This window comes from Bombyx mandarina, chromosome 25 (assembly GCF_030267445.1).
Source record: "Bombyx mandarina strain Sakado chromosome 25, ASM3026744v2".
NCBI classification, from domain to species: domain Eukaryota; kingdom Metazoa; phylum Arthropoda; class Insecta; order Lepidoptera; family Bombycidae; genus Bombyx; species Bombyx mandarina.
Genome location: NC_143231.1, coordinates 3,703,906 through 3,717,553, shown reverse-complemented (window position 1 = coordinate 3,717,553; position 13,648 = coordinate 3,703,906). Strand labels below are relative to the sequence as shown.

Genomic DNA, 13,648 nt, shown 5'->3' with positions numbered 1-13,648 from the left:
AAAAAAACTTCTAGTATTCGTAGAGTCAATATTATTGGTTATTTATTGGCGGTCATTCGCTTAGCACAATACCATAGCACTTTTTGTGTTGTTAATAACCGACCGTAACGTTTCCAATGCCCAAAAACAACTTGTACATATCGAATATGTTTAATTGAGATTCTTCGAATCAACTGCCCCGGTAACGACATCATATTTCGTCTGTTTAAAAAACCAGTTTTCCTAAACAACAAGAGACAACGCATTAAAAACTTTGAACGGACATTTTGTGGCGTGAGACAGTTCGAGTTGAATGTGTTTCATGAATTTTAAGAATTAGACGTATGTAAGTACCGTTATTCAAAAGCGACATCTTTTTTTTTCACTCCACTCGTTTACTGTCGTCACCAAATTTTATGTATTGGGAGCGTTTCAGCAATATCTTTTTTTTTTTATTGCCTAGATGTGTGGACGAGCTCACAGTCCACCTGGTGTTAAGTGGTTACTGGAACCCATAGACATCTACAACGTAAATGCGCCACACACCTTGAGATATAAGTTCTAAGGTCTCAGTATAGTTACAACGGCTGCCCCACCCTTCAAACCGAAACGCATTACTGCTTCACGGCAGAAATAGGCAGGGTGGTGGTACCTACCCGTGCGGACTCACAAGAGGTCCTACCACCAGTAACATCATTTTAGAAAACAAGTATAAAACGAAAAGCATTACCGTAAACTCTTGTTTTTCAACGCATCATATTGGCATTTGAACAGATGTCAACAGATTTGAACGCATTCAGACTGCTTCCATTAAATAATAAAAGATTTATGAAGTTTACATTTTTTACTGGTGGTAGGACCTCTTGTGAGTCCTTGCGGGTGAGTACCACCACCCCACCTATTTCTGCCGTGAAGCAGTAATGCGTTTCGGTTTGAAGGGCGGGGCAGCCGTTGTAACTATACTTGAGACCTTAGAACTTGTATCTCAAGGTGGGTGGCGCATTTACGTTGTAGATGTCTATGGGCTCCAGTAACCACTTAATATCAGGTGGGCTGTGAGCTCGTCCACACATCTAAGCAATAAAAAAAAAGGGATTTTAGTTGGGCTTTTGAGGCCTAAGTCGACTCGCTTGCGTTTTATTCACATTGTCGATCAGTTGAGTATCATTTTAGTTGTAGCCAATCACGGGATAACGCGATATTTGGCTTTAGAAAATACCCTATCTAGCAAATTAATTAGTTCTGCCCAACTACTCGAACTTCTAGAGAGAGAAAAACACACGATTAATTAGACATGCTTCCTGCTTGGCTTTAATGTTGAACCCATAAACACCACAAATTGGATGGCACCCAAATTGAGATATAAAAACGAAGTGTCAATTACATTCATATATCCTTTCTTTTCTTACCTTTTACATTTATTTGGCAAACGTAACCAAGAAGGTGAAAAGTTACTACTGTCCCTACCACATGTACTAAAGATGTAAGGGAAGATTTTGGTAGGAAAATAGAATTTTACAAGCAGTTGACTTAAAAAAAAGAACTGATTGATCTGAACAAAAACAGACAACGTTACATTTCACCATATTTTATATGAAATTCGTAATTCAAAAGTTCCACTATTCTAATATTTTTTGACAATTGTGTACGTGTGTGTGTGCTGGAATAGTTTCCTTTTCTTTGTCAAAATTACTCAAGACTGGAAAAGCACATCTGAGAATTTTAACTATTTTAGTGGTCTCATTTTATGCAAAACGATTTCTGTCGCAAGTCGTTAATGGGAGTTCTGGGTTTTCACCACTGTCTCGTTCTTTCTAATTTTTATATTATTTGGTACGGCGTTCGATAGCCAAAATGTAAAAAAAAAAACCAAATCTTCTGAATTAGGCACGTTCGGCCATCAGTTTATGTGATACGGACTTTTTTTTTGGGAAACCATTGGTAATGTAATTAATGTCCGGAAAGTAGGACAAATTCCTATTTTGTATGTTGAAATCACGAAAAACATTTAGAGATGACATTCCGATGAATATATAAATAAGTGTACACGAAGGATTTCTTCAAATCGTTTTAATGTATTAGCTTTATACTTATATCTAATGGCTAAAGCTGCTGTAATATGTTCATAAGCGAACAATAGATGCTGCTTTTTTTCTAGACCACTCGAACCTTGATAACGACACCTTATCCACGACCTAACCACAGAGATATTGAAAGTAGCATACAACATAGAACGTATAGATATGTTTAAAACATAGATTACCAAGCTTTTTGTTCCGTGTTATAATTGCAGGGTCGCCTTACTTTCCTATTTACGTGCATTTCCTATAGATTACGTCGAAATAAAGATATAAAAATGTGATTAGACTGAATAAAACAATTAAAATTTTGTTTCAACGATATGTTTTCAACCAGATAAAACAATGTTTATAGCTTTCAGTTAATTCTTGAATCCAAAGAGATTTGAAAAGTTCATCTACTTCACATAAGCTAGCGTTTGTAATGAAGTAGTTAGATAGTTGGGCATATTCAAATAAAAAATTATTAAAGGTTTGTGATATTCACTTTTGTTACCTATTTTATTGAATTTACGGTAAAAAAGGAGCTTTCATAATTTCCCTATGTTAATTACTCATTTTTTTTTTTTTCAATTTGTAAGTTTCGTCTTTCTTAGTAAATATAGTTTTATATTCTGTTTATCGTTCAATAGTACGATGTAGCAGTTTTTTTTTACTATCAAGTATTAATGATACACATTTTAGCTTTAACTTTATTAGGACGTACCTAAGCCCCGTTCCATTTATCCATCTCACGGTCGTCGATAAGAAAACTATTCTAGAATTAATCCAATATGGTTTAGTTTAAATTATAATTCTTTAATGATCTTTTTTTTTTGTGGCGAGGCTTGGGGGAGGCCATGTCCAGCAGTGTGGACGTCTGTGGGCTGATAAAAAAAATTGCTCTTTTTTAGAAAGAACCAATTTGTGTTTTGCACTTCTCTGGATATCGAAGTTCTTCAACGACCACCTGAATGATGAACTGTAATCATTATTGTTGGAAATGGACGCAATTTTTCTAGTCAAACTTTAAAACAATAAATCGAACGATTATCTGGATCCAATGTTTTGAGAACAAATAAAACACATTCGAAATCAGCGGCTGGAACGGTTTATTTTTAACTTTAGGTAGCGCATACAAACATAACCACCTGTTAACAAATAAGATACGGCTAATGAATAAATGACTTGTATGTTCTGTGTTGTAGCTTTCCTCTAAAAATTTTAATTATTGAACAATTCTGCAGTCTCCTCAGTCGCCCTATTTGACATATTTTAATAGTACGAAATAGTTGAGCCAGATAAGTGAAAGGCGTCTGTAACATAACATAGCAAACATAAACTATTACAGATATGAGGCATACAACACGCCGAGTGCAAGTGGACCGCAATGCTCATTGCACAATAGTGTACCAAGTAGATATTACACAAATTGTGACGTCACACGTTATACGTAAACAATTAATTTGTTTTAATTTGCTTACTGAGAGTTTTTTAATAATAATGTATCAAAAACAAAACGTTTGCTCGGCGTCAGTACGTTTCTATATTAACTATTTTGAACCTTAAGAGAAACGACAAAGAAATCATATTCATTTGAGTCGAAATCGTTTTCATTGTTTGGCAACGTTGTCGTGTTTCAGTTACAAAATTTACACACATTATGTGCAACTGTTTTAGTTCTACGAGTGTAGTGATTAATTAATCACGTTTCAATTGTGTCAGAATATTGATATTTGTGTTAGTCGAGTCGAAGCTGTCGTATGCAAGGTGTTAATCGTGACCGGAGGGGTCGGCGGCGGTCCTGTGCGGCGCCGCGTGATGTGGCTCTCGGCCGGCCGGTCGTGGGGCGGGAGGGCGCGCGCGGAAGGAATGCGTCGTTTTCGCATCGGGAGAAACGAATGCGTTTAAGCGTCGCGGGTATACAATGGCGGCGTGACGAGATCCGGTTCGCGGGCGACGTGGGGGCAGGGGACGGGGCCTCTAATCGATAGCCGGCGAGCGACGGTCGGGCAACGGCGGCGCATAGGTGACAGTTCAAACCCAATCAAATTACCGGGCCACTGAGGAGTGGTGCAGCGTCACGCACAAATTCGAAACAAGGCAACGTCGCTTGCGCCGACCCCGCTCTGCACGAGCCGCCTAAACTACACGTACAAGCACAGCCTCACACTTTGCCCTCACCCACCATTGCATTGACGGACTGTAGTTACTTATCACGTCACTCGATACGCGAAAGCCACCTATATCCCACCTCCCTCTATGCACTTTGATAGTTATCATCTAATACAGGCCTACAAGTGCGGGGTACAAGTAAATTGTACCTTCAGTTTTGTATTTTTATTACTAATTTCAGCAGACCTAAACCATAATTAAGGAGGTCAATCTATATCTATATCTATACTAATATTATAAAGAGGAAAGATTTGTTTCGAATAGGCTCCGAAACTACTGGACCGATTTGAAAAATTCTTTTTCCATTAAAGCCGACATTGTCCCTGATGAACATAGGCTACTTTTTTAATTTTTTTGTTTTTTGTTTCATGTGTGTTTTAATGTTTCCGAAGCGAAGCGAGGGCGGGTCGCTAGTGTTTGATAAAATATCAAAATCTATGCACGTATATGTGATATGTAGCTTGTTATTATTGGCTGAATTATTTTTTGACATATTGTGTAAAACAATTACAGAATTAATTGTTACTAATTTCGGTACAAACTATAAACAGTAGTATCTGAACATAAGCTGATTTTACGATTCAAAAATGAAAGTTCGTCGACGCCATATTCAAAACATATTCTATTGTAAAGTCAGAGCACAGATACGTTACAGTGATGCAGAAAAAAATATTTGCAAGTCCGATTGGTATCCTCCCACTCAATAAAGTAAATATCGGTAACTATTCTGCATAGCATACGTCAGCGGATGTAGAGTGAACGAGACATCTACGTGTTCCAAGACTGTGGAATGGTGTACGCGCATCTAATTATAGGTTATTCCACCCGCGTACCACACAACAGATTCACGTTGTACCATTAACGACCTGTGCACGAACGTCTGTCTACCCTCTACCTATACTAAACGCTCCCGATACCGCATACGCCGCCGATAAATGCAGAGAAATGTGATGTAACCCGTCCAGGCTATGTGGACTTCACTCGGCCCCTCTGACCATGTTAAAGCGGCTCCAGAATAAATGGCCGTTTAAACGTTTACAATAAAACGGAATCTTGACATTGAGAAAGGGAATCAAACCAAAACACAACGTAAAAATATAACGACGCCGTAAAGTTTCCACAAATCGATCGTCCGCGTTTCGAAGTTATTGAAGCTTGTTTAGACGGAAGACTGAAATAAATGTCGCTTTTATAGGTGGATAATGAAATGGCCGACGTAATTAAATCGATGACATCATACGTTGAGTGCGTGGCATTATGAGATATAAAAGCACAATTCAATCGACGGAGATCGCAAACGGGACTCTGTGACGAGTGCTATGTGTAGTCTTCAAGTAAAATGTGCGGATATTTCAGGTTAAATTAAATACTAATAATAGTAATTAAAGCATTTCCAAAACATTTCAATTTGTTTAAGAGAATACGCGATGTTGTCGACCGAATAACTAATAGCTATATTCACCTTGAAAAAACTGATAAGCGAGACTCGTCCTAGGGAGGTAATTTTTGTAGTTACCTCATTGCTTCGAGTCGATATAGTAATATCAAATACACAAAATACACTTATTTGTAATCTTGATTTGCGTTTTCTTTAATTCCAGACCAAAATCACTGGATACCTCAAGATTTAGATTAATTTTATATATTATATTGTCACCTTTGTTTCGATATTGAAGTTTACCAAAAAAAAAAGATAAACAACATTGTTAATCGATACTTACATAACAACAACAACACAGTTGACAAACACAGTGGTAATGGTACTTAGCTAATTTGTCTTTGCCTAGATAACTAGTCGAATGATAAATGTAATTTTCTCTCATTATTACTATTACTCGTCTATAGGAAAGGTATTACATACATACGAATAATATGTTTCTTCGTTTCTTACCTAACGCTGGGTCGAGAACTGCTTGTGCCGCCTGTTCCTCGCCAACCGGCGTTTTAAGGCATATTTTCTTGAGTTTCATCGCGACCGGTGAGTCTTCTGACTGGGCCACTGAAACAAAAACAAATTACTAATGCGACACTCAAATAGGTTCTTTGTTCTAATGTAAGACAAATACAAAAAAAGATGCGTGGTGTCGTGGGATACCAGATAAGAACGAAGTTTTCCTTATTATAAAAATATTAATTTTAAGTTCTATTCGAGGTATAAAGAAAAAAAATATTCGGGTATACATTTTTTTATTATAATTTTTTTAGGGATAAAAAAAAACTACTTTACAAAGTTATCAACTTTCTTTTATTCACAATGATTTATAAAAAATATATAGTAAAAATATGTTATTATTTGTACGTTATTACAAAGTTAAGTCGTACACTATGTGCATTACTAATAAAAATCTTACGTTACGGACGTTTTTTCCCGGTTAGGGGGGTACCTCTCCGCATCGTACCATAAGGAATTTCGTTCCAAAATAATTGAAAAAAAAAAAGCTCTCGTAGGTCATGAGATGAAAGAAATCTACATAACGGTTTAATCTATGAGTTGCGGCTCGATATTCCCTGACATTAGCAATGTCACTGAGCGACTCACCATTTACGTCTGTGGTGTGTGGTTACCAGATCCCACGAAAACAAAACGTCAACGCTGCTGCCTACCTTGAGACGTAAGATTGAAGTGACATTTCCATAATGATTATGCCATCCTTCTAACAGGACCGTAGGATTGCTTCGCGAAAGATTTCCAACAAATACATTAGTAGTGGTCACGTAGGACTTCGTTGACGTCGTCCAAAACACGTGATTACGGATCCTCCCGATCCATTAACTGTGCTTTTAGGTACCACAAGCACCGATCACCGTCATCGTCGAACCCGTCGTTTGCGACGAAGGGCTCGACGAGCGAATCAATCCACAGACACAGCACACTGAGTTTCTTGCCTGATCTTCTCAGGGGGTCGCGTTTCCGATCCGGTGGTAGATTCTGCAAAGCACTGCTCTTGCTGGGGCCAGTGTTAGCAACATTCCAGTTTGAGCCCCGTGAGCTCACCTACATGTTAGGGCGACGCTGAAATAGCCTCTCAAGACTATCAGCATAGGTAGAAAAAAAAAGGAGGACGTAAGTTTCCTCTGTTTGATTTACTAATTCAATTGAATAATTTCGATATCACTCTAGCTACCATATAAGCAATTAAATAAAAGTGAACATTTTGCTTTCTTTCTGCATGGTATGTGTCCGCAACTGCGAGTTGCTTCTTAATTTTTCTGATTGAGCCGAAATATCCGTAAAGTTACTGTCAGCACTTCAGAGAATATTCCTGAGATAGAGCAATAAAACGTACTACAAATTGCGCGCGAGTACTTTCAATGCTTTTCATCACCAGTTAAATACAATATTTCGTTAGATATAGTCGCAAGCATCACAATGAATCGAGATCACGTGCCAAATAAAAAAAACCTTTACTGTCCCAACATTTTTTTTTCACTAGCACAGAAAGAATAACAGTATTTTGAAGTTGGTCAGATTCTTCGACTTGATGTTTTATGTTTACAAGACGAATTCTCGGATATTACAAACATACCCTTACCCTGTCCAAATAAAAAAAAGTGGACTCTCAGCACACCTGTTGTTAAGCGGTTATCGAAGTCTATGGAAATGATAGTGTGAATTCTGCCATTGACCTTGAGATATGTTCATTGAATTCGCGGCACATATAGCAAAGACCAAAGTTATAATTCACCAACTCGTGCCTTAACATAACATGGAACCCGCTCCAAGCAAAGCTAAGTTTTCATTTTGATTGTTTGGTTCAAATCGTATGATGAATTTATCACAATTAATTTTAATAATTTATTTTGAGCACAATTTGTAAACAATTCGAAGATGTTAGTTTCACGAATACATGAGCACATACACGTACGAGTACTATTAAATTTAAAATGACCAAGCTAAATGTGCGTAATTAGACTGTCAATGTCGAGCGATATGAAGGTGCTGTTCTTGTGGCAGGTATAAATTTTTAGAAATTAATACGTGTAATGAAAATTATGTAAAATTGGGTAAGTACTAATGGTTGCCCGCACGAGTTAATACCCCCTCCTGTTTATTTTTGAAACGAAACATCCGTGCATTTCAGACTGAAGGGTAAGCCATCTTTACTACTGAGACTTTTATCGCGTATTTCATTGTGGTATTCACTTGCATGGGCTTTACAACAAATTAACTATGAAATTGACCACTTATACTCATCAACGCCAATAAAATAATCGCATTGAATTCAATTTAACATTTAAGAAAGGGCTAATTAATACCATAACGATATAGTTCAAAATGTGTGAGTGCGCCAGAACTAGTTTGTGACCTTGAAGTTATGAACGGGGGCCACCGGAGATCAGGCCGGCTTAGGTGTCGAGGGCGCGACATGGAATCCCGAGTGAAGGTGGGCGCACACTGCCGACTACGTTATTACTACTACAGGCACGACCTACGGCAATATTATAAGATGCCGGCATGAATGGAAACGACCAATATCAGCATTTATGTCCTTTATGAACGTAAATATCGATTTTTGAAGAGCATCCCAAAGGGTCTGCCTTCGTCGAGAACATCAGCGTTATACAGCCTGATGATATCAGTGTCTACCCTTTTTATAAATTACGCATTGCGTTTGAAACGCTAACTTTAGGTCAGAACGCATTGAAACAATTAAGATTGTAAGGTGGTCACATGTGAACGAGTGTGCAGCGTTCATAGGCTGAGCGTTGTGACGTAGCTATTGTGTCGCGGTGGTTACGGGCAGGTGCAAGCCAAGCTGCACGCTGCGCCGCGCGGAGGCTGAGACCACCCTCGCCACCCCTCGTCACGTCCCCCCCTCCGAAATCCCCGCGCACGCCATCTTAACAAATCGATAGGATATGACTGTTCTCTACTTCGCGGGCACGACTTTTGGGCGCGGACAGGATGACCCCTTCATTACATAACACAAATCCACTTTAACATTACCACCCTGTCTGGGATACTAAAACTCATTTATAGTTCTACTTAATATTTCTTAAATCAAATCATAAGTACTAGTTGGTTTATTACATTTGACTTTATTAATTACTGTAATTACGATCTTTTACATTTATTATTGGACATTTGTATTATATGTCTTATTAGACGATTTCTACCTTTGTGGTACATACCGCTCGTGGACGTCAAACAATAGGTACAGCTTAGGGTGAATATTTTATAACAATCTTTAACATTTTTTTTACATTGCTTTAACTCTAGGTTGTTTGCCTGTGAATAATTACATTAACGAATCGGTATTTTTTCTTCTTTGAAAGCTCACTCACATTAACCACTACACAAGTCTAAAGGAGTTACCTAAAAATAAAATTCGCAGTTTCACTCAATGTAATTCTCCTGTTTTCGTAAATGGGTATACATACATAGGCGCTTTTTTCATCTGCAAACAGAATTAATTCAATGAGAAGGTAATCCCAACCGTCCCATAACCCAAGCTCGGGAGCGAAACCGCGACCCGCCACCTCTACTTAAATATTCACGCCGTCTAATGACACGCTGCCGGGGTTCTTTGACAAGCTTCGAGATCTGTAGCTTGTCTTTATTGATGTTTTTTTCGTACTAAAACGATATTCTTTAAATATACTAGTTGCCCGTCCATTATTGATCAGACTTTTGACACCTAAAAATTTTGTTATTGACGTTATGAAGAGAGAAAAACTGACTAGTTTCGTGTATACTTAGTCTGGCCATAAATACTGTTACAATTAAAAATAAACAAAATATTACATTTGAATTTGGAATCTGTCATTTTTATATGATTGCTCATTGAGTTTTCTCATTTTGGCGCCAATACATTGTACAATATTTTGCGATATTAAAATGGAGTGGGGTGATAAAGAAAACCGAATCGCTGTGATTGCATTACATAAAGCCAGCCAAATGCAATTTTTAAAACTCTCCATACGCTTGGTGTTAGTAAAATGTTTGTGTACCGGGCTATTAATAGGTGCAATGAGACCTCCTCTGTTTGTGACAGAAAAAGATCTGGCCGTCCACGTAGTGTTCTTACGAAAAAGGTGGTCAAAGCAGTAAGGGAAAGAATTCGAAGAAATCCTGTCCGAAAGCAAAAGATTTTATCTCGGGAGATGAAGATAGCACCTAGAACCATGTCGCGTATTTGAAAAGATGACTTAGGACTTGCAGCCTATAAGAGACGTACTGGTCATTTCTTAACTGATAATTTAAAAGGGAATAGGGTGGAAAAATCGAAACAACTACTGAAACAGTACGCAAAGGGAGGTCATAGAAAAATTTTGTTTACGGATGAGAAATTTTTTACAATTGAGCAACATTTTAACAAACAAAATGACCGTATTAATGCTCAAAGCTCTAAGGAAGCTTCCTAATCAGTCGACAGAGTGCAACGTGGGTACTATCCGACTTCAGTGATGGTTTGGTGGGGTATTAGCTATGAAGGAGTGACTGAGCCATACTTTTGTGAAAAAGGTATAAAAACATCGGCACAAGTGTAACAAGATACAATTCTTGAGAAGGTAGTGAAGCCCCTTAACAACAACATGTTCAATAATCAAGAATGGTCCTTCCAGCAAGACTCGGCGCCAGGTCATAAAGCTCGGTCTGCGCAGTCTTGGTTGGAAACGAACGTTTCGGACTTCATCAGAACTGAAGACTGGCCGTCGTCTAGTCCCGATCTTAATCCGCTGAATTATAATTTATGGTCAGTTTTAGAGAGTACGGCTTGCTCTAAACGCCATGATAATTTGGAGTCCCTAAAACAATCCGTACAATTGGTAGTGAAAATTTTCCCATGGAAAGAGTGCGTGCTTCTATTGATAACTGGCCTCAACGTTTAAAGGACTGTATTGCATCCAATGGAGACCACTTCGAATAAGCTTTTTATACTTTAAATTGTTTTATATTTATGTATTAAACTAACACACTGTAAAAGTAATAAATGTTATTTGCAATAGAATTTTTTTTTTCCTTTGTCTCAGTATTTATGGCAAGACTAGGTATTTTAGCACAAATATGCTTTGTTTCAATGTTGCGAAAAATACTACGAGAGAACGATGCTGTTCCTATTTACTAGTTGTCCGTCCAATGATCACTCTTTTGACACCTCAAAATTTTCTTATTGACTTTATTTTAGCGGAAATACGCATCGTTTCAATGAAATCGGATGTTGCGAAAAATAGTTACCATCGTTATTGTTTGTTGGAATTTACATTAATTATTGAATCAGATGCTCGTTAATAGCTATTTAGAAAATACGGGTTGAGAAACACAGGTACAGATATAGATTACTAGTGTGAAAGCCGCGCGTCGCTATTACTAATTGAATTTTAAATGAAAATATATCATTTGTTGAAACTACTTGGGCGCGCAAGCGGTCTCAACAATATGTTTCAACTCACTGGAAAAGAACTTGCAAACGCGTATAACATGAACAAAAAATAAAATAATAAATATCATAATTATCTATAAAGTTGATTGTTGTGTAGCTTTACTTGTGGTAGAGCATATTATTTATAAGACCTTACCGGTAGGTATCATCAGGCCGGTCATCTTTCTCGTCGAACCCGTCGCTTGTGACGAAGGGCTCGGCGAGTAAATTAACCCACAGACACAGCCCGTTGAGTTTTCTCGCCGGATCCTCTCAGTGGGTTGCGTTTCCGATCCGGTGGTAGATTCTGCGAAGCACGGCCCTTGCTAGGGTTCGTGTTTGCAACATCGTCAGGTTTGAGCCTCGTGAACTCACATAGTCACTACATAGTTAAGGTTAAGCTGATATGGTATATATGGAAGCCTAATTTAACCTCTGTGAAATCCTGCATTCGACGTTATCATCTCATCTCATCTTTTAATAGCGTAATGAATAGCGTTCGTCTGCCCATCTACATAAAAAAGAGACTAAGAGAAATGTTGTATTTGGGTATTGTCGATATGTGATTATAATATTATATTATATTGATATTGTTGTTGTGGTCGTGTTAATAAATACAGATTCACAGTCTGGCCATTCATAATAATAAAAACCAGAGTATTATTACATTTGAATTTGGACCAGTTATATTATGAATATTCACTGTGTATTCTGATGTTCGCGCCATATTACATATCTTTGATATTTCTTGTGATGTTAAAATGAAGTAAGGTGATAAAGGACCTAGTTTCTGTGTTACTATTACGTAACGTAGGTGGTAACATAATCGTGTACTTAACATTTTCAGAGAAATGGCCGAAGATAAACATTATAATGTTTCTTGTAAATTACGAACAGATTGGCGTTCCTGTGCTGATGAAGCTGGAAAGGTCTCCAGGCCTCCAGTAAGCCTTCAAACATAAAAAAAACGAGTTGATTGGTTTATACTATTGGTTACTAGTGGAGCTTAACAATTCTTTTCTATTATCTATTGCTATTATCTTTACTACTATTGTATAACAAACGGATCTACAAAATAGGTGGGTAGTAGTTTTTTAAGATAGGATTCCTAAAACGAAAACCAAGAAAAAAAGGGGTGAGAAACTATGTTTTTCTTTGTACGTAATGGATTGCAATTTATATTCACATGACGCTCGGAGTTAAGATATGGAAGGTAAGGTTTCTTAATTTCAAAGAACCTGTTTTGAAATTCTAGAACGGAAAAAGAAAAATAAAACATTTTTTTAGGGCTGGACGAACAATTAAGAAACTAAGCAATCCAATTGCACATTAGCGTATCGAATGTCTGACAATTAACTCCAAGCTGGTATCCTAAAGACCTTCTTTGGGATTCAGTGGGATATCATGTTAAGGTTTTCAAAATGATAGGAGAGGTTCTAAAGGAGTTATAGTAAGTAGCAAGTAACATGTGAAATATTCGTGTTAGTACTCTCTAAATTCTCATTTAAAGGGTACAATATAGACAAACGAGATCCGACAACTTAATTAATTAATTAGCAAAAGATAATTCAACGAAGTTTAATATTTAACCAGTGGAACCCGCTATGGATTGACTGTGATTATTGTTGCATGAAATAAATCGATTTCTTGAAACTACTTGCGTCCCACGTATCGTAAATACATTATTGGTACTACGACAGAAGCCCTCCCCGGTGTGCCAAGAATAATTGTAGCAAATTCATCACAATCGGATGAATGGTTAAGAGGAAAAACCTCCATAGCAACGTTGGTGTTTATTAATTAAAATGGACAATTTAAAATTTGAATCGTAAATGTTTATGACAAATATGGAATCATCCAAGATGCCTAGTCTGGCATGCACTCGGTTTTACGGTGTGTAAAATTTGATCTTAGCCTCATTATTATTTTATTCATTGCATCAAGTATTTCGGAAACTTGTGCTTGTATATTCTCGTGCCAATGCGTATTGTCATGTCAGGATTTTTGGAAGATATACCCGATCCTGTAGACCGAATGGCAAACAGTCGACGTCGCCCAAAGCATGTCATTACG

The 13,648-nt window shown here is 37.5% G+C and overlaps 1 protein-coding gene across 2 annotated transcripts in view; it reads right to left on the bottom strand.

The window, feature by feature from the left end:
* The window catches only part of MTA1-like (metastasis associated 1-like), a 78,101-nt gene that overhangs the window by 28,187 nt on the left and 36,266 nt on the right, over positions 1 to 13,648 (bottom strand). For both annotated transcript variants that reach the window (XM_028175574.2, XM_089738579.1), the window contains exon 3: positions 6,103 to 6,210. In XM_028175574.2, the coding sequence (XP_028031375.2) occupies positions 6,103 to 6,210 (108 nt within the window). The remainder of the gene's footprint in view (positions 1 to 6,102; positions 6,211 to 13,648) is intronic.